A 27,425-nucleotide genomic window follows, 5' to 3' on the forward strand; every position below is an offset into this window, starting at 1 on the left:
CTCTGCTGAGATTTGGACTCTTGCTAATATTGCACTTCAAGTCATCAATCACAATTGAAGGAGCTAAATTTGACCTTCCCGAGTGAGAAACAAGCAAGTTGTCCTGTGCATGATGAATATGTTCACTTCTGTATGCTGTGGTGGTTAAAAACATAATATCTTGATGTGCTCCCATCGAGTATGCACTCATATACTATGGACAACTATCAACCTTACACTTCACAATGATTTTTTATTGATTATTCTTCATAAATTTGTACAAAAACTTCTGTGATATGTTGTACTTGTATAATTTTGTTCTTGCACCACCTCTAATATATCTCATATCATCTTCTCCATCACTTATAAACTTACCTCTATATGAACAAAACAAAATAAATGCTTCCCAGACGTACTGGCTATTAGTAATGTAAATTTGCATCAACAATCGTCCAGTTGTTATTGACAAGTGAAGCAGCCCTACTGACAACTATCACGGCATCCATTGACAACTTTTGCAGCTTACATTGACAACACAATATCCCATTTCGCAGAAAAGGTTTCTACCCACACCAACTTTCATCTTCTTCAGCTTTTCATGCTAAACCATGCTAACATAGAGCAAAACCACTCACAATGTCACCAAAAACAGAGAACCCATCATCATCCTACTCACCCACAATGAAACCCCAACTTAAATCACCAACCTAAAGGTCTTAGTGTACTATTTTAAACTCAAAAAATTTGCAGAGAAACAAAAGGAATACATTGCCATAAATGAAGAACACAGATGAACACAGAGATGCTGACAACAACAGCTTTGTTTCGACCATAAACAGCTTCAATGATGCCCTATACCTGGACGATCTTCAATGATTACAGCAAAGGTAAACAGATTTGAGGTTCCTTGCTTCTAATGAGGGTTGATTTAGCGTTAGTTTTTTAGAGGAGAGTGAGATAGTAATGCGTAAATGGAAATAGGGTTCAAAATCAGATTTCATTTCAGCAGGGACAGCATAGTCTTTTTATGATTTGTCTTATTGCAACCAAGTCCCTTTGGGACTCCTAAGTAGTTATTAGATTTGAAGAGACTTTTTTGCAGTATTTTCTCTTTTGTGGGACCTTAGTGTCATTTTCCCAAAAAAGTAGTATTAATATATTTTGCCAATTTAATAAGAAAATATTGTATTTATTATGAGTTTTTATGCTCTCTCACAAGAGTTACGGTGAGATCACTCTTTCTTTTGACGGGAAAATGCACAAATATGTTAGATTTATATTAAAGACCGGAGGTGGTATTAGATAATTTCATAAAAAAATACTATTTTAGATTTTTAATATAAGAACTCATTTAATTTTTATTTTGGTCTTAAATGTAAGACCTTAATTTACTTTCTCTTTTATGTTTATCCATTTTTTCTAAAATAATCCTAGTAATAATGATAGTTATAACCAATGTATTTGATTAATAAAAATATTTTAGGAAAGATAATACTTATTTATTACAAATAATTAACTTAACTAGTTTTCTTAATCTACTCATATTAGTCAATTAACTCTTATATTAAAAATCGGAGATAGTAGATAACATGACATTATAAAAAAAAAGAGCGATACTCTTTTTTTTTCCTTGAGTTTTTGTTAAAATTAATTTTTTTAGTATTTTTTAATAAGAACTTGCAGTAAGTACTTAAATACAGTTTATATTTTTACTAAATTTGTATTTCATTGTATTTTTATTAAATTTTAATGATTTACTTCTTTAGCGATCAGGTTCTAGTTATGGTACAAAGTTGATTAATTTTACCATTCTTAAGAAGTGATAGTTGATATCCTTAAATTTGTTAAATACACTAATGGCAGAAAAAAAAAAGGTTAAGAACAGGTAACTTTTAAAGTTGTTTTTCATTAAAATTAATGACCACAATAAAAGTCTCCTCACTCTTGAGGAATTAAAAGTATATCAACAAGTGGCAATGAGAGTTTATCTAGTTAAGAGTTAATATAATTTTTGGTCATTTAAATTTGTTTTCATTTTGATTTTGATTTTTCAAATTTAAAATTATAAGTTTTGGTCCCTCAGATTTTTTTTAATTTAAAACATTAGTCCTTATAATTCAATAAATGCATGAACCATTTTGTTCCTAAAAGGATCAAAACCTGTAATTTGAAATTAGAGAGACTAAAACCAAAATGAGGACAAATTTGAAGAATAAAAATTATATTAACCCTTTAGTTAATAAGAAATTACTTTATAACTCACAAGGTTGTAAATTCGAATCATGCTGTCAATGTGAAGACCTTGTTAATAGGTAATATCTAAGTATCTCTCTAAGCATTCCAAGTACATTTTACTGGCCCTATTTGGTAGAGCGATAAAAATCACTTATAAGCATATTTTACGTAAATCGAGATAAAATTCTTCTCATATACTTATCTTGTATTCCATAAATCACGATTGAAAAGTGGCTTATAAGCTATTCCAAACATGCTCACTATGATTGAAGCAAATAAAAATTTCTGAGGAATCATTTTTGAGATTATATGTTGAAAATTACGAAGATTTAAAGAACCAACATATTTTTAGAAACATCACGGCTTCACCCCTCAAAATTACTTACTTTGCTGTAAATAGTTGGTGTTACATGAGTTTTTTTTTAAAAATTATTTTAAGTGATTTTAAGTAAAACGAGGTTTTCCTGATAAAACACAAAAAAAAAACTCTTTTTAAGTGATTATAATGACTGTTGGCAAAAAAAAGTGATTATAATGACTAAAAACAAGTGTGAATTCACGTCAAGTGCTACAAAACCACATTAGTATGCCAAGTGCGAACATTGACTTTCATTATAAAGCTCTAGATACTACTAAATTATATGGTAGGATGATTATTTTTTAAATTTACATCATTGTAATGTTATATAAGTTGAACTTTTTTGTGATACGAGATTATAAAACACGAATAGGATCTAAGCACTAGCAGTCTCATTGGTCTCCAGGTACTATTTGGTATTCCGGATAAATAATGAATATTTCCAATTTTTTTCCCTCCATTTATTTTTTCTCTAACACAAATTTTCTTTTTCTTTTCCTGGGTTTATCTGTAAAATGTTACATTGTGATGGGGGAGTCAACTTGGCAAAGCAAATTTGAATTAGGCTGTCCCTATTCGCGCCTTTGAGCTCCGCGCTTCCCATTCCCTCCTCCTCAAAACAACAGGGGGCCTGCTCCGTCATAAAGGTCTCACAGTCTCACTCCCTCCCTCTCGCCGTCGCCGTCGCAATCGTCGTCATGGCCTCCGCCAGCGAATCATCTCTCATTTCTAAACTCGAATCCTCCGATTGCGTAGGCCTTTTCCCCCTTTTCTCCGACTATCTCCACCCATTTGAAGATCTTAGAAAACCCAAGGGAACCAAGAAATCGGCGAAGGCCAAAGAGGATCAATCCCTAGTCCGTTCACTTGCTAAGAAGTATATTTCGTTTCTTAATCGCTGTTTGTCTGTTCTTCCCAAGCGCCTGTCGGAGTCATCAAAATCGGGTGGCGGGGGGGACTTAGCTCACGAATTGTTTGAAGTTTATAAGCTGTGCTTGGATTGCTTGGATGCCGTAGCTTCTCAATTGGCTTGCAAGCCTTATTCAGTTGAGCTCATGAGGCTTCGAATGATGCATTGCTTGGAGGTGTGTGGGCGGTACGAGGAATCAGAAACTGAGGGTTTTAGGATTTTGGAGAGGATTCGGTTCACTGGGTATGCCTCGAAATCAGTGAGAATGAAGAACAAGTTACTCCCGGAAGTAGATAAGGGCGGTGGAGACAAAGATTTCTGTGTCTTGGTTGTGGAGACCACTGTAACGCTCGTGAAGTGTGCTGCAATGGGACGGAGCCAAGACGGTGGGTACTATAGGAGGGTGCTCGATTTGGTGGAGGAAGTATGGCCGTGGTTAAGGTTTGGAAATTTATTGTGCGATCAATGTTTCGTATAGTACATGGCATGTGCACGCTTAAAACTCGGGTTGGAGGTTGAATAAGGATTGCTTGCTTTGCTAAAGATCTGACCTCATTTATTGAAGGGAGGATATCTTTAAGATAATTGCATGAAAGAGCTGGGATTCGTTTTAAGGGAAACAAATGTGATACCTTGCGCTTTTTCATATCTTTCCAACTTTCCAAGAGGCACTTTCATCGGGCACACATATCGTGTGATACCCAGTTGTTTGTTAAAAGATCGTTCTTGTAATGTTTGGAATGATTGTCCCCATTTTTACCTGGATATCAGCCTTATTTAAGCAAAAAGGTGTCTTCTGGATTTATTCAAGTTATTAACTTGCTTTTTTCACCAAACTCATTCCTCCAGGGTATTAGATGCCAGTACACGCGAGAAGTTGCACAGGACGTTAGCTGTTAATATGGGTAAATGTTGTATATATTTAGTTGAGAGGGCAACATCGATTGAGATGGATATGTTGAAAGCCCTCTGCTGTGCAACATTAACCGAGTATGTGAAATCTTCATTGAAAGATCGAGTTTACAAGGTAACTTATTTTTCATCTTTTGGAATTAAGCATCGCTAAATTCTTCACTTGATTTTCTGATCAGATTTTTATGCAGATTGCCCACATTATATGTTCCTCACTGTTCAAGCTGCAATCCCCGTATATCATTGATATACTGGAGCATGTTGCTCATGAATGCCAGGTATTGTAAAATGAATTACATGCAATTCGTTAATTCTTGATCATAATTTGAATATCTCACCATGTCTTCCTTTGCTCATGCTGCAATACCCCAAGTTCCTCATCTGTTATTTATGTTGCTTTGCCTTTTAGTTGACTGACCTAAGGATGGCCCTTTAGGTTGCTTGGCATTCCCCGCATAGAGATAAAACAGTGATTGTTTATCTTAAAGTGCAGCTGAAATATTAATGTTCAAAAATGTAATTTATCCTTTCAGGTTGAAGAGGAAACTGAAATAGAATATGTTGAACTTGTATCATATTGTGTCAATAAATGTCAGACTGTGAATGCAGTTTTTTGCAGTGCATTTGCAGCACGTCTGAACAAAATTGCAGAACATATGCAGCAGGTGTTTTTTTTCCCCTAAATTTTTGATTAAGTGCATTTTTTATGTGCTCTTGCTGTCAATTTTTATATTTCATTTTGATCACAGGTTATGACACCTGTCCGTGTGATTCTGAGAATTTATGTTGTTGGCTTGCTCCTTATTAGTTGTGATTTGAGATATAGAGATGGAGACCTTGCATCTTCGGGAGGTTCAAAATTTCAATACTTGACTGAAACTTTACTTGATAATGAGGACATACTGCAGGATTTATCAATTGTGATTGGTAACTTGTGTGGAGACCATATTTGCTCCAATGTCAAGGAGAAAGGCCTTACTTATCAAATAAGCAATGTCAAGGAGAAAGGCCTTACTTATCAAATAAGCACACAGTTTGTTTCTACGACTTACGTCCCATACTCCTTAAATGCTTTGAAATTCTTCTCCCAACCACTTGCTAAAGCAATTAATGCGGAAAGAAAACAATTAGTTGCTGGAAAGGATGGTGCTTCTGCTGTAAACACGCTGTCCACTGTCTTAGATGTGTTCCATCTCCTTTGTCATCTTATACTTTCATGTCCAAGGTAAGGAAACATGTTCAAAACCATCTTTTAAGTATTTTCTCTTTAAATTCTGAATACTTTATTTCATATTGATTGGAGATGTGCTGTACATGTAACTGTCAAAGATTCGAGGGTTTGCAGGAGTGTGCTCTCATATGCAGTTGAGCATTCTCTTGGTTGCGGCCTCCTCTTTGATTTCTTTTTGGTTACTGTTATTCTTGTTGATTGTGGTCCTCCATACATGGCAAGATGGCCCATATATTTTTCTATTTTATTCTACAGTCCTGTTTAATGTTACAAGAGCAGATTTCTCATTCTTCATGTCACTTATCTATACTTGAAAGTATCTTATGGACAATTGCAATGAAGATAAAAGTCATATAGAAAATATTTCAAATTGTTTGTAGACAATAGTCTTTGGCACCACTTGTTTATTCATCTCACTGATTGTTTATAATATTAAATCTTTAAAATTTACTCCTTTTCATATACAGCAATACAACAGAAAGGGATGGAATTGGATTTGACGAAAACTGTAAAACATTGCTTAATGTAGCTGTGGCAGCTTTTACCCTATCCATCAAAACTAAACTTGGCATCCAGGTTTTGTGAAATAGTCTTAATCTTTGTCATTGCCATATGATTTAGTTGTGATTAAAATGGCATTGCTGAATCTCCAAAATTAATAGTGAATTTTATGTTACCTTTCTCATTTCAGAAGAGTGCACGGCTAATTAAGCAGATTATTGCTAGTGAACATATCCAAAAAGAAGGGAGAGGTTACATAATTGCATGTCTCTACAATATTGCTGTAGTTTTGCACAGAAACAAGGAAGCAAAAGAGGTATTTTGTTCTCAGTTTTCAATTACTAAAATGTGATATGTTTACTTCTTTTCTGTTCAATATTGCTTTTGTTCAAGGTTGTCTTATAGTTCCCTAAGGCAGTTCATGAGACATCAGAGCTGATGTATTATGGTGCTCTTTGGTCAGTGAAAACCAATAATTGGTTTCAGTACTTGACTCTAAGTTAAAATATTAACCACCAATTGACAGTAAAGTTTACGAGTCCAACAAAGTCTGCTATTAATGATGAAGGAAAAGAATTGTATCTGAAGGTAAAAAAAAATGCATATACAGTGAATGAAAGTATCTCCACTTATCCAATATGGCCATTTTGGTGCGGGTGATGTTGACTCCGTTGAATTATCAAAATGTAAATATGAAGATCATAGATGAATAAGTAGAATGTCTTTTTTTTTTTAAATCTTTTCCATTTCTTGTTTGTTTGTTTGTTTGAAATATCGTTGCAGGCTTCAAAGGTGCTGAGCTTATGCTGTAAGGTATCATGGCTCTGTATTAAATGTCATTTTGGCGGTCCAATACGAGATGAATTTATAGAGTTTGTAAATGAGACTTGCACCAGAAGTGCTCTTCTTTTGGATATTCTCTATCAAGTGGACTATCATAAGGTGAGGAAGAAAACTCTATCAATACTCAAAAACTGGTGTGCTGTCAACGATGAGTCTGCGAGGTTGGCAGCTCCCATGCCTGTAGTGAAGCAGTGGGTGAAGGTAACATACAAAGCATTTTGCTTTATGTGTTTGGTTGTTTTGCCTCTGAGTTTATTTCGTTCCACTTATTGTTATATGGTATGCTATCCAGATGGAATGTAAACGTGTTAAGCAAGTGGATGAGAAAAGTAGTTCCCTCGCCTTGTACTCTCTTCTGTCATCCTCAACAGAGCTTTCGAAGAGGAACATTGCCCTGATCTTGGAACAGGTGTCGCCTCCCAGCAGATATTTGTTTTCCATGAAAATATCAATGGATTTTTGCTGCTACATAATTCAATCTGTCAACTTGTCTATGATGTTTCTTTTCTTATGTCTTGTTTAGGAACTTACTGCATATGAGGAAATGAGTTTTACTTACCCAGAGCTCTGTCAGCAAATGCAAATGAAAATCTCAGATATCCTCCTGCAAGATGTATATGTCAATCCAGATAGTTATTTTCAGAAAGCACAAGCTCTAGTGAGAAAGGGGAGGGCCTTGAGGGTCTGTGGCATAGAAGGTCTCAAGGACTGTATTCAGTGTTTCTCTGAAGCAATAACTAAGATAGTAAGCTCAGCAATATTTATGTATTTTTCAAATTGATTACTTTGATCATTTTCAAAAAACATATTGTTGGAGTTGTATATGCCATTGATATGAAGCTGTTATCTTTAAACAGAAGGAGATTTCTTGTGAAATATATGCCACTAAAAATCCCCTTGATCACCCATTGTCGGTCGCATATTGCCTGCGTGCTCTATGTACCATGGAAGCTGAGCCTAACTCAAAGGTCCTAGTGAATTGATTTCTTATTTTTCAGTCTAAAGTTTAATACGTTGTTGCACTTTCTTCTTTTTTGTGGCAGGGCCAATTATGATGTTAAACTTAATTTCCTCATTGCTAAAGTTTAGCTCGGTTTGTACATTTGAACAGCAAATCTTTGAAGATGTTAAGGCAGCTTTAACTCTGTGGTTAAGCTTTCACATTCCTGAGTGTCGTGACAAGGAAGAGGGCTCTGCATTTTCTGACAATATAATGATACTACTCTATAACATAATTGATTTATTACAATTGAAGGTTTGCTCTGTTTTAATTATCTTGGTTCCTGTAGTTTTTGCATAAGGTTGATCGGGATGATTGTTTGACATTAATGCTATCTCTACAGGGTTTCATGGAACTTTATAACGATGCATATCGGCTAATGATTAGATTGTTTAAATTGAAGAAACTCTCCATTGAGAAGTGGTTGGCCTTGCTGTGGGAAAGCAGAAGGATAAGTCATGCACTCTGTATTTCTCCTGTAGATGAGGAATTCATCTCGAAATCATCAGAACACTTTGAAGAACTTTCCAGTATTGATTTCTGGATACGCTATCTTCAGGGCTTCCAACCACGAGTGATAGGGTTTCAACAGACTTTCTCATTTTTGTTTGCCGACTTACCAAGGGGTTCTTACAATCACAGAAATTCTTTCCAGATAGACATCGAAGTTGATGATATTAGAAAAGCTGCACTTGAATTAATGTCAAGCGTAAGCCCTTTTGACTCAATTTCTTTTATAATGCTTTTTTTATTAGGATCTTCACTTTGTTTTTCTGATTTTACTTCTAGGTTCCTGATTCAAGCCAATCTGCTTTTCTTGCTGGGTGTCTCTACTATGATCTCTGTCCAAGACTTATTTCAAGCGGACAGTTAACAGAGGTAAGCAGCAATGGATTTGTTTTTAGACTTTTATGCTACTGCACCGTCAATCCTCTAACTAGTGAATCAGTAACAATTATTCTTAGTTTTTATTTCTCTTTTTCTTATTTGGTATTTCTTTTGCAAGTGATGGCACAAAGGATGATCAATATTCTACTCTTTTGGGTTGTGTTGACAAAATCTTTTGTGTGTTTTGATTCTTTGGCTAATCAATCTTTTTCTATTTGATTTTTAAACTTTCTTAGAAAACAAAGTTTCATTGAAGCGTAAAAAATTTAAAATTAGTTAATCAGTGTAGTGTCTATGGGATGTGTCTTATTTTCTTTGAAGCCGTCTTCATGAACTGGCATGTATTTCTAAAAGTTCTAGATTTTTGTATTTCTTAGTTGCCAGGCTGTAGTTTGTATGGTCTTATCAGCTGCATCATGAGTAATTATAGACCGGCATTTTAAATTAGTACTTAAATATTTTGTGAGCCTGTAATTTAAATATCATTTTAATTATAAACTATAGAATCTTGTTCGAGTCTTTTGGTGGTCCAGCTTTGTACTTTGATTATTATTATTACTATTATTTTTGGGCCTACACCTTTGGCTGTACATTGTTTTTCAACTTCGTAATGATCTCATGTTTTCCTCACTAGGCTCTTTCATTTGCAAAAGAAGCTCAAAGGCTGCGTGCCAAACTTTTCCAAGGGAAATTTATGTACACTGTTCAGCAGCAGGCTGGAGAAAACAAGGAAGCGCGTGTATTCTCTCACAATCTTGGGTACATTATTGAGAATTTTGGAATGAATAAATCAGTAGCCAGAGAAGTTTTGTTGTTTGATTCTGTGTCATGGGACTTGAAAGATGGCTATCTTAGTCCATGGAAAATCATGCAGTGCTATCTGGAGAGTACGCTTCAGGTTTGACTTCGTATATCTCTTGATCCTCTAATGTGGGGAAGTTAGAAAGCATCGTTGGTGGATCCTATGTTAAGATAAACTGCAGGATACTTTTCTGATCTTGTGTACTGAATGCAGGTTGGAATAATTCATGAGATGATAGGAAATGGAGCTGAGGCTGAAACTACTCTACAGTGGGGCAAAGCCATATCATGCAAACTGAAGTTATCATTGTTTGTGGTTGCTTTCTCTTTAATATTAGGTATGAAATAAACTTGATGAATTGGTAAAATTTCATTCTCTGCTTGGTCTTAATGATTTTCTTTTATGCGTTATACTGCTAGGAAAATTGTATGCCAAGAAAGGACTTTTGGACTTAGCAGAAAAGGAACTTCAAAGTTGTGAACATATACTGAAAGAAAGCAGCACATCGTTTTGTTGCTCAAAGTGCAAGCTGATAATGGAAGCAACTCTGCATCAATCCCGTGGAGATTTGTGTCAAAGTAGATTCGACAGTAGTACAGGGGATGTTCCTGTAGGGATGGCTGAAAAATGTTACAAATTAGCCCTGGACAAATTAAATATTTCTGAGTGGAAAAACCCGCTTAGCTGTCCTCAAGATGATATTGATGGGTGTACAACAGATGTCAGATGTGGTGCTTGTAAGACTTCTGCCTACTTTACAGTCACGGAAGATAGTGTAAATGAGTTGAAATGCAGGAGAGAAGAGCCAGAAACCAAGATTAGATCTAAACAGACTAGAAAGAATAATAATGCAGCTAAGTGTTTATCAGAGGAGCAAACTTCAGTACCTGAGAATAATTCGAGGTTCACCCGTTCTAAATATCGATTGTCTCAGAACCAACTTGCAAGCAGTCTTACCAAGTCAAAAGTTGGTGCTTCAATAAGTTTGGAGGGGAACCGTGTTTCTCTTTCTGACCACTCAGATATGCTTTCCCAGCAAGTCTCAGTTTTGAAGGATACAGATTGCACTGTGTCTTCACGATGTGCAGCAACATGCAATCAAATCAATATGAGGTGTTGGCACTGTATTCCCCATGAAATTATGAAATCTGGGCTAATGAAAGATTTCATTCTTCTCAAATGGGAGTTTGTCCGTAGGCAGTTGTCAATGAAGCTACTCACTCAACTAGGTATGATTGCGTTTTTATGTTTACTGTTTTTGCTGAAAAAAATAGATTATTTTCGAATGATTTGTAAATATTTTATATGCATTATATTGAAAATTCTTTTGTGTGAATTTGTCTAAATTAAAACTATCTGCATTATCTAACTTTGAAAGCTACTAGCTCAAGAGCTACATCCTTGTGCCCGTTGCAAAAGAATATCAAATTCGAAGTTACTTTTATTTGCCTTTGTTTTAGCTTGTTTCTGGGCACTCTTTCGCATGCATTGATGGTCAAAGTTTCTCATATGAAAATTCCAATGCTTCCCATAGTTTCTTTCATGTTTTTTTTTAATGTCATTTTTTTATGTCATATGATGGTATTGAGAAATGAGAACTACGCTTCCTTGATTTGGAAAGTTATGATCAGAACAAAGAAATGTGATGAATGGGAAGGCTCGGTACCCTTGACCATGCAGACAAGAAGTTTTCTCTGTTGTTATGATTATTACTACTATTACTCATAACTAAAATTAACTTCTCTTCGCCAAAACATAAGTCAGAATAATAACCTAACAACCTAACAAAGTCTAGGAATTAAATTATTGTATCATCATAGAAAGATAAGGCAATAAAAACCTAAAAAGATAATGCCATTTAGAACAGATACAAATTAATTTAAAAAAAATCAATAAATAACGGTAAGACTAATATTAAAATGTTGTTAAATGCACACCCTTCAGGAATGTTGTTCTCCAAAACTTTTGACAGCTGAACTACGGAAGGATGACGGGATATATACACACATCACATTTTGACAAAACCAAAACAGAAGGGAGGATTTTGGTAGATCTTGACAACACTGACACCATGTTGTAATTGATGGCTAATCACTCATGCACACGATTAGGCCCCTCATATTTGGCCTCAGCCCTCATTATTTACACTAAACTGGATAAATCTGAACAGAAAAGTTAATCTATCAAGATGATGGCAACTATTCTTCTAAATAAAATGAAGAGGGAGAACTACAAGGTTTTTGAATAATAATAAAATCCTAGCATGTAAATAAAGAATACCGGAGAATTTCCAAAAACTTGAATAATAATAAAATCCTAACATGTAAATAAAGGATACCAGAGAATTTCCAAAGACTTCTATTCAATCTTTTAGCAATCCACTTCGTGGCACATTCTTAATATTTGATCGGGTTTGACTCTTGGATACTAAGATTTAAAACTGATTGAAAGCTCCTAAGAAGGAGGGATGAGGGTAATGTAAAGCCATTATTAGCTGTCAGCATAATTTCTTGGAAATAGGGATAACTATGCTGGGAAAAGCACAGTGAATACCTCCAAGAGTTGTAGAGTACGCAAAAGTTGGTTTCTGACTGTTCTTTACGTAGTTGTCTGAAAACTCAAGTCAGTGTTGTAAACATCAGTAAGTTTGGCTTTGAAAGGGTGTTAAACACTTCATTAATTTTTGAAAAATTATTCGGAACACATGACATATTGGAGGTCATAAAATGCTTTCAGCTGCAGCCCTTTTCTTATTTGAATTGTGAAATGACAGTAGTTTTGTTTAGTACAGCCTTATTTTTCACTTTAATTTAATATACATGCAGGACATAGATTTTAAATCCTTTCAAATATTACAAATTTTGTTGCTGAGAATTCTTGTCACCTTGCTTCAACATGGAATTTGCGCCACAATTGTCTTCGATTTTAACAAATGCACCCATAGACATTCGTATCTTTTGCCAATTTTTTTCTGAAGGATTAAGCCAAGCAATAATTCATAGTACATAATTTTTTACCATTCCTTCTCTGGCTTGCAGGAAATTCTCTTGCATATCCTAGTCAAATTGATGATGCACATAAAATACTTCTCAGAAGAATATCAGTTCTAGTCAGCAGAAACTCATTCTACCAAAAGTTGGCTCCTGTAGCACTTGATTATTTTCGCCTTTTAGTTGCAAAAGAGTACCGAGGAGATGTTTTTGCTATTGAACGTGCAGAAATACTCTATGACATTTGTTGGTTCTCTTTGAGGAGCTATCGTTCCAAGCATACTAGGTATTTGTAAATTGTAATTAGCACAACTTACGAGTTAAATTCATTAAAGTCTGCATATGTGAGCTTCCTCCATTCTTGATGAGAAAACGTTACTCCCTGTTGTTTTATGATAGATAATTAGACATCGGCATCTAAAATGTGCTTATAGCAATAATGAAGTCATGCATGACAATGCATAAGACATTACACGTGTACTTTCTGAAATTATCTGACTGCTTAAAACTAGATATTTCTATCTTCTTCTTCTTGTCTCATGCAATCCAATTTTGACATTTTTCAAAAAGAAACGTTCTCTAGTTGTCAAAAATCTTGTTTTCCTTGGAACTTTGTAATGTAAAACACTTCATGGAATTTTGTTATTTTTGTTGTCTTCTGCGCATATTGATGGGTGAATCATTTTTGGTTCTTCTTTCTTAAAGTCCGTTGTGTACAAATGGAAAATGTTAGCACATAATATCTCTCCAGTCCCTTTATAAATCCATGAGACAAAGCCCCTAGGGAATCCATGAGCCTACACCCGCACTAAAAAGGAGTTAAAAGATGACCCTGTTCTGTAAGGAATATGAGGGGAAAGTTCTTTGGTAACAAGCTTTAGCATTACACTTTGACCATAAGCACCACAACTCTGCTTAAAGGGTGTACTTTCAAACAATGTTAAAATCCTTCCTTGAACCAAACCAAAACTTTTGCAGTAAGATGGCATGAATAAAATCTTGCATTAAGCTTTTGCGGTAGTGTTGCATCGTCATTGTTTACGAGTATTCCAACAATTGTGTTTCCATTGGGCTACATTCATAAAATTTTACGCTGTTATACTTGATGCTTCGTAGGCATAAGCTTGTATTACTAACCAACTTCATTCACTTGCTCTATTGTGCCTTTTGCCTGCCAGGATTATTTTCGCTAATTTATCTTGCATCAAGTTTGAAGATCTTGCATCCTGGCTGATGCTAGCCTTTGTACTCTCTTGTGAGGTTCCTCTTCTTTTTCAGAAGGTCAAACATCTCTTTCCTGATATCATTTATTTATTATTTTTTATCTTTCCTAGATATGTTCTCAGTTGCAAAGGTTAGTCATTTCCTGATGGCAGATTAAGAGCCCTGTCCTGACAAAGCATGAACCAATATTGACTTTATGGAACAAACATCTTGGACTTTTAGCACTTGCAGCCTTTTAAGCCTGTTTAGATCTATTGTAACTCTGATCGCTTTCCCTATACTATTAGGTTTTATTTTTGGCCATTTTATGTGGAAGGATGAAGAGAAGGTTCATGCAGAGTAACAGATTATTTGGGATACTACAAAACATAGACTTCACTTCATGACACATTCTTCATATGAATGGATGGGTCAAAATGAACAGACCAAAATTGGCTTAGACATGCTTTATATGCAGCTTGGCCGCATGCCAAATATAGTTAAGTCAGCAAAACATGGCTCAGACACAAATGATCTCCAAAAAATAAAAAAAGAGACCCACAAAATGAATGAAGAGAAGCCATCATGATTAGATAATTGGAGTTTTTCCTTAAATTTTGTGCAAGGATAAGTTTAACGATAGTTTATTAACAACTTTTGATTCATTTATTTTTTTTAGAAAAAAAATCATTTAAGATACCTAGAATATGTAATATTACCAGTTTTATTTTTTCCTAGGAGTATATCACTAATGAGAAGTTTAAAAAATATATAAATGCTATTTCATGTCATACTCATGTTCTATATTTCTGAAGTTTGATCTGCTATCGTGCTTGTGTTCTGTTATGTGTATGTGACTATGTCAATGTCTACTTCATAAATACAATACGTTAATTTACAGTACTAAAGGAACACAAGAAATATGATTCGAAAATATTTTGAAAGCAGATCTGAGTGTATTACTGTCTGGCTTTTGGTCTGTTCCGTTATTCCTTTTCAAGACAATTGGTAGAGCAGGTTGTGTGACCTTGAATGTTAATGACACTCCAACAGGTATCCAGATTACTTGCTGTGATATATATAGTTTCTGCCTCGAATGAGCAATTTTCTTTGTCATCATTTTGCAAAGCTTTGGATGAAAATTACTGGGCTTCATATTTTCATCAAGCTTCAATTGGAACTCATCTTGCCTACCAGTTCTTTTCAAATCTAAGAGGGAGATGCAAAGTAGTACAACCCTTAATTGATGCTGAGGTATGTTTGATGCGTTTTAGAGAAGTTCCAAAATTAATTGTCGAGCCTTTTCCTGATAACTAAAGCTCTTGAAATGAAACTGTAAAGCTTCTTCAAATAAGTAGTCAAAAGTTTGATAGTTGCCACTCTTATTTACTTGAACTTTTAATTTTTGTACTACCATGGGCCTATGTATTTTCAGGCTTCAAGATCAAAGGATTTTGCTTGAGGGGGAATGTTAGAGAACATATGAATATTCTTGGGCTTCCCTTGACAATTTAAGCTTTTGGAATGAAATGGGTTTTCACACTTATTGGTAGGATTTTAGTTATCCTTTTGACTTACTGACCTATAAAAAGGAACCCTAATTCTTGGCGTGAGAATTGATAATCACATATCGTGCTCACTATTACTTTAGTGCTAGTTATTCCATATTATATTTTTAGAAAGCACATAATTTCTTTGTACTCATAGTTTATTACTCTTTAAATAGAAATGGGAATGGTGCTCTCTAAGTTTGCTGATGGAGGATGCGAAATTTTGTAATTTGCACTTAGGCATTACTTAGGCATTGTTCGACTAGCATCTAAACTCTGGCTGTTATTTAACGCCAATAGTCAATCAAGGGTCTAGCCTAGCTGGCAAGAGGACTCTACATGCCTTTGGAAAATTAACCGATCAGCTGACCTGAAAAAGTGGCTGCTTGGATTCAAACTGGGATCAAACCATGGCCTCGCTAATATTTTAAATTTCAAAAAGACCCGTGATGTATTGAGTAAGTAACTCTTATGAAAAGTTTTAAAATATTTGACATTAAATTGCAAATATCATGTTTATGACTTCATAAATGTAAAATGCTGCAATTATGTGACTAAAATTTTAGTGTTCCTTTAATTTATATGTAACTTGTAAACCATCTTATTCAACCTAACTGGTTTGTGGGATTATTTGACTTAAATGAGGCAAAAAAAATAGACACGGATGATCCATTATGCTACCAGATTTAGTTCAATCCTTATGCAAAACAGTTTATTGCAGCTGACTATAACAGTAGGAACCAGAACCCTCAAGGCGTTTCTTGATCATCTTTCTTCTACCCAATAGGCTAGTCTAACAATAAGTTTTTGCATACACCTGGGGCAGTGTTTTCAATGTATTTCAGATTAGAACCACTCATGGATCCGCAGTTGGCTCCCTCAGATTGAAAGTTTGATATGTTTCATTCATAACGGATATTTGCTCCTTAAAAGATCGTGCAATATAAATTTTCTACTTCTAGAAGGATGAAACTGGAAGAAATCAAATTTTAAAGTACTAGAGTGATACAAAAATCTTTTAGGGATCCAGTTGAGGATGGATCAAAATGGAGTTTTATTCTTGGATTATCCTAAACGTGACAATATCAACTAATATTCAGAGATTTATTGTTCTTTTTTCCAGCATCGTAGGCTGATGTTGTAGTATGTAATAAGAAGTGGTTGATTTCACAACTTCTGGGTATACCTTTTTCCTGCATCTTCCTGCATCAGGGAAGGGACGAGTGACATAGGGAATAGCTTTTGTGATTGCAGAATAGAGAAAAGAGTGAATTCACATGCAATATGAAGCATTGCTGTCACAGGCTTGCACCGGAGGCCACTTTAGATCTTGAAGAACGTGTGAAGAACTTTTTGGTTGGTCTTCCTTCTACGACAATTGTCAGTATAAGTTTACTTGGAAGAGATTATACTAGTTTGCTACAAGAATTGCTGCTTCATCCTACGTGTGTTGATGCCTGGATGTTGGTGTCGCGATTTAGTTCCAAGACTGAACCTGTTGTGATGTTACTACCTGTGGACTCAATTTCAGAAGGTATTTAGCTTATGTGGACTTGGGCATTTATACATGTATAGTATATTGTACAGGCTTATTCTGTTAGACATTTTGACATGCTAATTTGTATTTTTTTGTGGCCAAGTGCAGAAGATGATGATGATGAAGCAAATTCTGGTTTGGGTACTCTTTCCGAGTGTGAGAACTCAAGTAAGCCCTGGCACTGTCCTTGGGGTTTTGCAGCGGTTGACAATGTAGTTCCTGCTTTCAAAACGATATTGGAAGAAAATTACTCTTCCTCAGTATTCCCTTTGGAAGACACAAAAAGAAATAGGATGCTGTGGTGGAAGTGGAGAATGAAGCTTGATCAGCGCCTTAATAAATTGTTGAGGTGCATCGCCTGCTTTATGTTTTGACACTTCAATTTGACTTCTGTTTCAAGCCTGCACTGTTATTTTTGGGTATATTTTCACATGTCAATCTGAATTGCCCTAAAAGCCTACATAATTTTTTGGGTGATTCTAGAAAGCGTGACTTCTCTACTGGTATACCTTGAGATTTGTCTTAAAAATTATTGGGTGAATTTTAAGTTGAAAATTTAACTATAAAATATTGAGGTGCATTTTTTAGCGAAAGAACTTGACTGTTTTGACCGCTCAAGCCCTCTATGCACCTTTTTTCTTCTTGGCACCATTCATTATTGAATAGCTTTGCTCAAGGTGACAATAATTTCGCTTATTTGTTATTATAACGAATCCCGAAAGTCATTGGCACAATGCACAAACACCATGGATAAAAATTTTGGAATTTTTTTTTTTTTGGGGTGGGGGGTGAGGGGACACTATTATTTATCTTCCCATTCACATTTGCCTTACTATAATTTGTCAGGAACATTGAAGATTCATGGTTTGGTTCATGGAAATACTTGCTTCTCGGAGAATGGTTGGACCACAAGAATTTGGATTTGGTGCACAAGAAGCTTGTGCATGATCTAAGATCTAAATGCAAATTGGATGTCCATGAGGGTATTCTTAAAGTCATTCTAGGCTCCAAGAATGACTTTGAAGGAGATACGTGGATTTCGCAACTCTGCTTCAAAAAAGGCTGCTATATTGCTAAAGTAGGTTACTGTGATGAAGCATGGCGTGGCATAACGTCAAATGCAGCCAGTGAATTTGGGACGTCATCTGAGCTTGCGTTTCAAATATTAAATGAAACATTAAACATGTTTGAAGTGGAACAGAGCAGGGAGCCAATTATTCTTGTGTTGGATTATGACATTCAGGTATGCATGCCGATAAAAGATTAATTATAACCATTAAATTCTTGTTAAATGCTTTTGAACACGTCCTGCAGTAACATAGTAGAGTTAATGTTAGTAAAATTCGTTTTCTTCATTCTCTCTCTATACAAATATGTATGTTGATAATTATTTCTCAGATTGAATTGAAAGTTAATAAGAACCCACTATACCTGTAGCCATCCACGATGTCGTTGCGCTATGCTACAGTTGTAGCATAAAAACTTCTTTCGTAGCCCGGCTATTTGAAGCACTGTATTCGCTATAGCAGCCTGTTTGTAGCGCCCATGTAAAACAAAGCAATATCAACTCTACTGCCTTTGTCTTTGTCCAGAGATAAATGTCATCTGTAATTTTGACAGTTCAGGATCTCCAGCAACTACATTACACCAGCCAATCACCACTTCAATTTTCCAGCTGCAATTCGCAGCGAAAGTATATTGGAACAACATGACAGGATTTTCTGTTCATCATGATTTTCTTTACATTCTGTTAGATCTCTTGGATGATAATTAGGCTTCTAACCTGCGTTTCCATTGACATTTCCATGAATTAAGTGGTTGATGTATTTTATGACCAAGTTGAATCTTGGGTGATTTTTGAGTTTTTTTCTTCCTTTTCAATGTAAGCTTAGTTTTTGCTTACAATATACTTTTGAATCTTATAGCTTCACTCAATTTTTAATTTGGTCCTTATAATTTAAAAAATTATGATTAAATCCTTTTCGTTGAAATAATTTTTGATTTAGTCCATTTTGTTATAGTTTTGTCATTTTTTTCCCTTGTGATTTAATCTTATTTTGTTAGCTATAATTTTTACCTTCATTTGTATACAAATATGCTTAGTTTTTGCTTACAATATACTTTTGATTCCTATAGCTTCACTCAATTTTTAATTTGGTCCTTATAATTTAAAAAATTGTTATTAAATCCTTTTCGTTGAAATAATTTTTGATTTAGTCCATATTGTTATAGTTTTGTCATTTTTTCCCGTGTGATTTAATCTTACTTTGTTAGTTTAATTTTTACCTTCATTTGTATATAACAATGCTTGGTTTTTGCTTAGAATATGCTTTTGATTCTTATAGCATGACTTAATTTTTAATTTGGTCCTTATAAGTTAACAAATTGTGATTAAATCCTTTTCGTTGAAATAATTTTTGATTTAGTCCATATTGTTGCAGTTTTGTGATTTTTTTCCCGTGTGCTTTAATCTTACTTTGCTAGCTATAGTTTTTACCTTCATTGGTATATAAATATAAATCTTACTTTGCTAGTGTGTATATATATATTTTATATATATATATAAATATATGAATATATATAGAGAGAGAGAGAGAGATTTTTAAGACAGTACTTATTACGTATTGATAAAATTTAACTGAATTTTGATGGAATTTTAACAGTAAGATTTAAATTTTATAAAAAATTGTAAATTGTAATGGCCCAATTACAAATTTTTATATTATAGGGCCCAAAATAAGAATCGAATGAAAATATGAAGGTAAATTTTTATTTTTTAATTATAATGTGTGTCGATAGTTTCATTATTGATTGATTTGGTATTATATATCAATTTGAATTATGATGCGTGGCTGCGGCTGCGTGCTATGTTAAGCTTGTGCTACCTCAGGTGCCATGAGTTGTGGCGTTTAGAGGCCCGTATCTCTGCAACATTTTATGTCTTCATTCTATAATCACATCATTCCGAGCTGCAGCATTTCCGATTTGTGACCAAGATAGTGCATCAGTTAGCACATGTATTCTCTAGCCCTGCTTTTGAGTCAGATAGGGTATTCTCATTTTTAAGCAAAGGATGACTCAAGCGCAAGGGGCATGTCATTTAAGTTTCGGCCAAAACCCAGAGTCTTGCGTTTTTAAACACTGATTTTTCTTGGCCTTTATATACTGAATCAATAACAAGCTCCATTACCCTGACAGATGCTTCCTTGGGAAAGTTTGCCGGTGCTAAGAAACCAGGAGGTCTATCGCATGCCATCAGTTAGCAGCATCTCTTGCCTTCTTGAGAGGGGCAGCACCCATCACAAGCAAGTAGAAGGGAATTCAATGTCTTTTCCTTTGATAGATCCACAGGACGCTTTTTATCTATTGAACCCAGATGGTGATCTACTAGCACTCAAACTGAATTTGAGAATTGGTTTAGAGGTCAAAACCTAGAGGTAAATTACCAGTTTGAATCAGAACTGTAGTTTAACTGTTTCTGCCGGATTACATGCAATTTTTTGATAATTTTGTTTCTTCTTGTACAACCGCATTAACTGGGCTGGTGCTAGTTTCATAAAAAGAAAAATTAACAATATTATGGAAGAAATGCTAGGATATTCCACTGGACAATTAAGGCTTTGAATTTTCTTATTAATTTACAGGGTAAGGCAGGTTTCAGACCCACCGTGGAAGAATTAGCTGCAGCCTTGAAAAGCCATGACCTTTTTATATACTTTGGCCATGGAAGCGGTAAGTTCAAAGAAATTTATCAATAGAGCAAAATTCCTCTTGGTCATTCAGGGCCCTTACATATATTATGATTTATCTGTAATGGCTTTGCATTACAGGAGCACAATACATTTCCAGGCAAGAGATTCAGAAGCTTGATAAATGTGCTGCTACACTTTTAATGGGATGCAGCAGCGGTTCATTGACCTTACATGGGAGCTACGCCCCACAAGGTATTCCCCTTTCATACCTTCTGGCTGGTTCTCCAGCTATAGTTGCCAATCTGTGGGAGGTGACAGACAAGGATATAGATCGGTTTGGGAAGGCTATGCTTGATGCCTGGTTGAAAGAAAGATTAAATTTTTCTGGGGAATGTTTGCAATGTAATTCATTATCAGAAGAATTTGAGGCCATGAACTTGAAGGGCAAGGGTAAAGCAAAAAAGAAATCTTCTAGAAAGAAAGCCATAGAAGAATGTGAAAGTGACACCTTTAAGAGTAATTGTGATCACAGACCCAAAATTGCATCATTCATGAGTCAGGCACGTGAAGCTTGCACCCTCCCTTTCTTGATTGGAGCGTCCCCAGTATGTTATGGCGTTCCAACAAGAATCTGGAGGAAGAAGGATCTTTAGACTCGTCGGTTATATAGCATAGCATTCATAAATGGCTTGTAAATTCTTTGATTTTTTCCCCCCGAGTTCAGAAATACAGTATTAGAGGCCAACATTTTCAAGAAGCATGCTTCTTGAACTTCAGAATATATCCCATACACCCCATTCTTTAAATGTAACATAAAGTACGAATATTTGATGTCAATTCATAAGTTATGTATCAATTTTCAATTTAGCTGTAAGGGTTGAAAGAGACGTATACTTGACGGTGTATAGTGTTTGATGTTGTCACATTTTTTTTTTTTTTTAAATTTTGCTTTACATTGAGCTAAGTATGGCTGCTTGGTGCTGACTCCATTGTTTTCTTCAAGCAGCAATGCGTGAAAACTCACATGCCAAATCTTGGGCCTAACTGTTGGATGATTTACAGAGTTTGTTGGTCTAGTTTGATGTTTGAACTAACATTTAAGATTAGTAGTAGCAAGTTTTCGTCCCATTTCAAATTTATAACTTAGCAATTCTTTCGATCATGTGGCGGAACGGAAACTTATTATGCATTAATAACAGATCCAATGCTTAGCAATTCTTTCGACTATGTGGCTGATCGGAAACTTATTATACATTAACGACAGATTTAATACCCCCTCACGTTTACTTTTTAACAAGAGCCTTCTATTTAAGTTTCCATTGGCCCTTCTTAAAGATCTTTTTTAAAGTTGTCTATTATATTAACTTTCATGATTATACGTGAGATGCTCCCGAGAAGCAAAAAGGTCATGTAAATACTAATAACAATTATTAGTAAAGAAGATCACAATGAAAGCCAAATGCATTAGCTCAAGAACATATTAAAAAGTTAAAATTTATAAGGATACCGATTAACTGCAATAGTTTTCTTGGTCCTTATAAAATGGTTAAAATTATAAAGAGGAAGTACGTTTATATCACTATGCGAGGCTCTGCAGTTCGTCAACGTCGTGAAGAAACACATGCCGCCAAATTTTTATTTGAATTTTCAGAAGCATCCAGCCATTACAAGGCGATGTTAGAAATTTTATAATTTCAAACTTACACAAGGAAATTTCACAATGAAATGTGCAATTAATGATAGGAGGAAGGTTGAATTTACATGTGAAAGAAATTACAACAGAGAAATAAATTGCCCACCTTTTGATTTTCCTATATCCCGGAAAAAATCAGTGCAACTGGGTGTCAAGTCAACCCAGTTTATGTGGCTTAAGTTTTTGAACCTACAAATCCCTAACAAACTTGTGCTTCTCCCACCTCCAGATTCCAGCATGATATTGTTAACTACCGCCCACCAGTGTGTGCTCTACGCCTACGCCTCCTGCCTGAGCGACTTAGCAGAACTCCACCATTCTCATGACGATGCAAACGGCTAACTAGGGATATACCATCTTCGTCACCTTCACTGTACCTCTCATTATCATCATCATGATCCGAGAAATCCAACCTGCCAACAGGACTTGTATGACGGGCACCATTTTGACCTGACACTCGATGGGAAGGCAGCTCCGTCTCAGGCCTTAGCCGCCTGTTAAGGTCATTCCCTTGTCTAACAGCATGCAATAGGAGAAAGAAATTCATAGCGTCTATGTTCATTTGAAATCTTCCATTGCCTTCTGCATCATTTGCATCAAGTGCCCCCTCCTCTTCATCTGCGCCAAGATCTCGATGATTTCCCTCAATCACATAGTCACCAAAAACCATTGCCCCGGGCATGGCTGATGTTATTGTGCTGATAACATCTTCCCGCTCACGCTCCCACTCAAGCCATCTCCATTTCTGTTCATCAGCAGGATCCACATCACGTGGACATCCTGAGGGATGCTCTGCCCTCACATGTTTCTTTAATTCCTTGTAGTTCCCCACAAATGAGCAGCTATCTTGCATGCAGCCTCTCCTCTTCGCATTTAGATACTCCCTTGCAGGTTTGACAACTGTCCAACCTTTGACCTGACCTCTACATAGGGGGCATGCCAGCACTGTGACTTCATCCTTCTCATGTGGCAAGTTTGAATCTGGTAATAGGCTGGGATTACTGACAGAGCCTTGCACTGCCTGTCCATTATTAGAAGAGACAACTTTTGTGTAAGCTTTCTTGTACTGATCAAGGCAGTTGGAATGACGAAAGCTAGTGCCGCACATATAGGGACGACAACCTTTGTCATGAGAAGAGCAAAGGAGAAGAACAGCATTGTGTGGGTACTCCATGCACACAGAACATGTCACGTCTTCCCATTCTTTTTTATCCAAAACCTTTGAGCATTTCTTTGTGCACAAATTCTCACAGATGTCTCTTTTCAAGGAAGGAAGAGGGTATGGAGTAAGCCTGAACTGACGGGAAGTGCGTCGTCCCCTGCTTCCTTTTGCCATTTTCAAATCTCAACTAAACCTGGAAATCAGACTACAAAATTTCAGCAAGTCATGCTGATTTATAAGATTTAAGGTTGGTAAAATAATGCTTGTCTGTTTTTTTATATAAATGGCAATAGCAATCAGTGGCCACCAGGTAAACCTAATTATGTGGCATCATCTCAAATGCAATGTTAATACAAAAAATGTCACAATACTTGAATGCAGCCAGAAACATGGGAGAAGTGATCTCATATATTCTGCCAGCACATGCCAAGTTAGTGACCAAACAAAATTCAACAAATTCTGAAATCCAATTTCAATTTTGCAAAATTATGATGCAATCCTTCTTCAAGCAGACCTTAAAAGAAGAGTAATCTCACCCCAACAAAGCTACGATCCTATGAATTGCGGTCAAATATTATAGAAGTAAACTACAAGCCAGGAGTAATTTTCTCCACCTGATGATTATCAAATAAAAAGAGAACCATATAAAGAGAAAAGTGCCACTTCATCAAAAAAGAAGTCACACTTATAAAACAACAAATTCAAAACTAACAAATTTCAGATGCTCTATTAGGTCACTCTTTAATTATGATATCAATTGAAGCATGACAAAGCAAGTCATCAGCAAGTCAAGTCCCAATTGAAGCATCACTCCAGACAGGAGCATCAATTTTTTTGTTTTTTTTGTTTTGGTGATTCGAGACAGGAGCATCTTTGTTTGATGAAGATGTAAAGCAATAAAGGGATGGTCATCCGTTATTAAACAAGGTGGTTGAAACAAAAATATCTGGAAGAGATTAACAGCTGAATGGAAACACAGCATGTCTAGCATTATGAGTAAACTTGTAGAAGAATGTGACACCATTCATACATATGCAGTAGGACAGGAAGATGCCCAGCATAGGCCTGGTCAAGTAACTAGATGGGATCAGGAGTCAGTTTTTCCAACCTTTATTTAGTTCGAAGTGTGCAAAAGTAGTTGACATTGAGAGGCTCGGGCTAACTAGTAACGTTATCGCAATGCAGCATTCAGTAATCAGGAACTACAATTGTTCAGATGTGCTAAATACTTCAAGGAATAACTTCATAGAAGAAACAGAGGAAAGAGAAAAGAAAAATAGAACATATTTGGAAATGCATAGTATACGTCCCAAGTGATAAAATGATCCCTCCCAGATCAATGTTTTCAAAATTCTTGTGCAATAACGAAAAATCCACAAAACAAGGGGAGAAAAGATGTTTAACATCATTAGACGGGAAGCGTCTTCTCCATAAAAACTGTTTTTTTTTTAAAAAACAAATCTGCTATCTTCTAAACAAAGCTTTAAAAAGGGAAGGGAAGTTTAAGAAAGTGGTGGAGATGAAATATCCACAATTCTCGCATCAGCAGGCAAATTATCCGCATCAGCACAGATCACTATGGCAAGCGTTGAAAATTTAATAGCTTGTGAACGAGAATAGTGAATAAAAAGAATAGGAGAAAAGAAAGTAAATTTGTTGGAAATAGAAGCACCCAATTGCATTGCGAATGCTATCATTACACTAAAGAATACATGCCAAAATGATACAAAAGCCATCTTTGGATAAGATAATGGCCTCGTAAATTATAATCATGAACATATAGGTGGATTAATGGAATAAGTACTCAATGCAAACATTTATCTTTAAAGAAAGGCAATTACCATAAGTAGCCCAATTGTGCACCCAAATGTGTTTCACACTTTCACTTCAACTTCAAGTTTGTTGAAAATGGAAGTAAAAAGGCACAACTTTTATGCATAAATTCGTATCAGGGAGGAAAAACTCACCAGCCTCGTAATTCCAGAGTTTGAGTCCGACAGATCAGTTCAAAAAACCAAAGGGATCCGGGAAGAGATAAATTTAACAACCAAAGAAAAAATCAAAGTAAGATATTCAAATCAAATGCCCAAATCAACCACGTGTCCAGAAGGAAGAGTAGCAAACAAAGACAGCAAGCATGATGAATAAAATAATAGCCGGAACATGGAGCAAGGATAAGAGGCACATGTTCCTAACTTTACATATCTGATGTCTCAGATCCAATCATACCCTAATAGTTAATCACAAAATTGAAAAATACGCCTTCAGTCAGCAAAAATTTACCAGACCCAAAAAAATAAATAAATAAATAAAACATAGAATGGTCTGCTTGAATGCCGCGAAAACCAGGAAATGAGATAAAAGCAAAAACTGAGAACTAAAGCACAGCCAAATTTCCCATTCAGGTAATTCAAGCTTCCACATATATGAATCACAAAAACAAAAACCTAACCAATAGGTTAAAAAAGTTAGAAGTTTTTTTTTTTTGGGGGGGGGGGGGACACTATACTAGTACATATCAATAGAAGAGCAAGCCCCTCTGCTGCATTCATGGAGAGGCAGGCCAAACATGGAAATGCAAACAAGCAGAGCAATAGGGCACGGAGAATGGTCATCCCAGGTGGCTATAAATCAATTAAAGCGGGAAAAAAACAGATGAAATTTAAGCGAACACGAAGCAAGATTTTGAGGGAAGGGAATCACCTAGCACGAATCGAAAGTTGAGGCGATAGAATCGACGGATATGAGTTCTGGGCGCGAAAGAGGAAGAAGAAGAAGAAGAAAAACGAAGCAGGGGCTAATCTGATGCACCAAAATGCTTTGCTTGCTTCGGCGAAAGTCAAGAGATTGTGAAAAGATGAAAGGAAAAAGCTTCGATTCGCGGGGTTCGAGTCATATGTACGCTACTCACCTCTCTGCCTGTGAGCTTTTGACATGGGAGCAGCCGGATTTTCCACACGCGCTCTCGTGGCAGGTGAGATCACGCTCTGATTAACAGATTGCTGAGTGGTCATGGTGACGTGCCCGAGTGTGCGGCTTTACGTGGTCCGCTTCTTAAAGCGATGCTCTAGCATATTCCTTTTTCCATTTAAATTTAAATTAAAGCGAAAATATGGTACGTCTTTAATTTGATTATTTAGTTCTATAAATTATCCTTTCACTTGTTTAATTCTAATACTATTAGTTTCATATAATAATTATATATATTATTTTTAATTTTAAAAATTATAATACATATTAGCATTGAAAAATATTTTATTGATATCTAGAATTTTTAATTTATTTTTTTTGTTAATGATATATCTTAGAAACTTAGAATTACAAGACTAAAAATGTGTTTCCTAAACTTAAAAGAATTAAAATAAAATCTTATATAAAGTTAAGGCATTAGAAATATACTTCTATACAACTGATGTCACATCAAATTTTTTTTCACATGATGAAAAGATTACAGGGTAGGATCATTGTTGATTCTTATATTTTGATCTAATTTTAATTTTGCTCTTTATAATTTTAAATAATTGGTTTTTGCTCATATAGTTTCATTAAAAAAATTCTGAATTTTAAATATAGACATGAAAACCAACAATTTAAAATCACAGGAATTAAAATTAGAATTTGATCAAAGTATAACAACAAAAAATGATATTACCCCCATTCTCCCCTTCATGTTCATTCCATGCTCTATGACCTTGACAGAAACTCCATTGGCACTTAAGATCTCGTAGGTTTGAATTTTTTTAAAAGATTTCACAGGTTTTCTAATATTTTCCTAATTTTAGTAATTAAATTGAACAAATTATTAACATATCGATATAATTATCATTTTAAACACATTTTTCCATCTTTCTCCCACTTCCACTTGGTTCATTTCAACTTTCATCATACCAATCGGAATATTGTATATACTCTGCTCCATATTTTCATACAGATATTGCA

General features: G+C 35.4%; 2 protein-coding genes across 6 annotated transcripts; one reads left to right on the forward strand and one right to left on the reverse strand.

Annotated features, from left to right (window-relative positions):
• Positions 1–1,835: 1,835 nt before the first annotated feature.
• Positions 1,836–21,505, forward strand: LOC114756197 (separase-like). Its single transcript, XM_028945115.1, is given in 28 exon segments — positions 1,836–1,864; positions 3,138–3,923; positions 4,332–4,509; positions 4,586–4,672; positions 4,928–5,059; positions 5,144–5,619; positions 6,093–6,201; positions 6,317–6,442; positions 6,910–7,170; positions 7,262–7,378; positions 7,493–7,714; positions 7,827–7,937; positions 8,081–8,224; positions 8,313–8,678; positions 8,759–8,848; positions 9,492–9,755; positions 9,873–9,996; positions 10,079–10,888; positions 12,698–12,935; positions 13,828–13,930; positions 14,906–15,106; positions 16,657–16,936; positions 17,048–17,288; positions 17,786–18,182; positions 20,138–20,321; positions 20,324–20,376; positions 20,584–20,671; positions 20,770–21,505. Coding segments are annotated over 28 exon segments (6,732 nt in total). The 3' UTR covers positions 21,285–21,505.
• Positions 21,506–22,232: 727 nt separating this feature from the next.
• Positions 22,233–26,384, reverse strand: LOC114756203 (uncharacterized). 5 transcript variants are annotated; one of them, XM_028945135.1, is made up of 2 exons: positions 26,196–26,384; positions 22,233–23,687 (listed from the first exon to the last, which is right to left on the reverse strand). In XM_028945135.1, the coding sequence occupies exon 2, from the start codon at positions 23,658–23,660 to the stop codon at positions 22,575–22,577; it is 1,086 nt and encodes a 361-aa protein (XP_028800968.1). In that variant the 5' UTR covers positions 23,661–23,687; positions 26,196–26,384; the 3' UTR covers positions 22,233–22,574. The 5 variants fall into 5 exon arrangements, with proteins under 5 accessions (XP_028800968.1, XP_028800967.1, XP_028800963.1 ...); XM_028945134.1 differs by having other exon boundaries at positions 22,233–23,691; positions 26,190–26,384; XM_028945130.1 differs by having other exon boundaries at positions 22,233–23,679; positions 26,190–26,383.
• Positions 26,385–27,425: the final 1,041 nt, after the last annotated feature.

Source organism: Neltuma alba, unplaced genomic scaffold (assembly GCF_004799145.2).
Source record: "Neltuma alba isolate B1F8T4 unplaced genomic scaffold, ASM479914v2 tig00010376_pilon, whole genome shotgun sequence".
NCBI lineage: Eukaryota > Viridiplantae > Streptophyta > Magnoliopsida > Fabales > Fabaceae > Neltuma > Neltuma alba.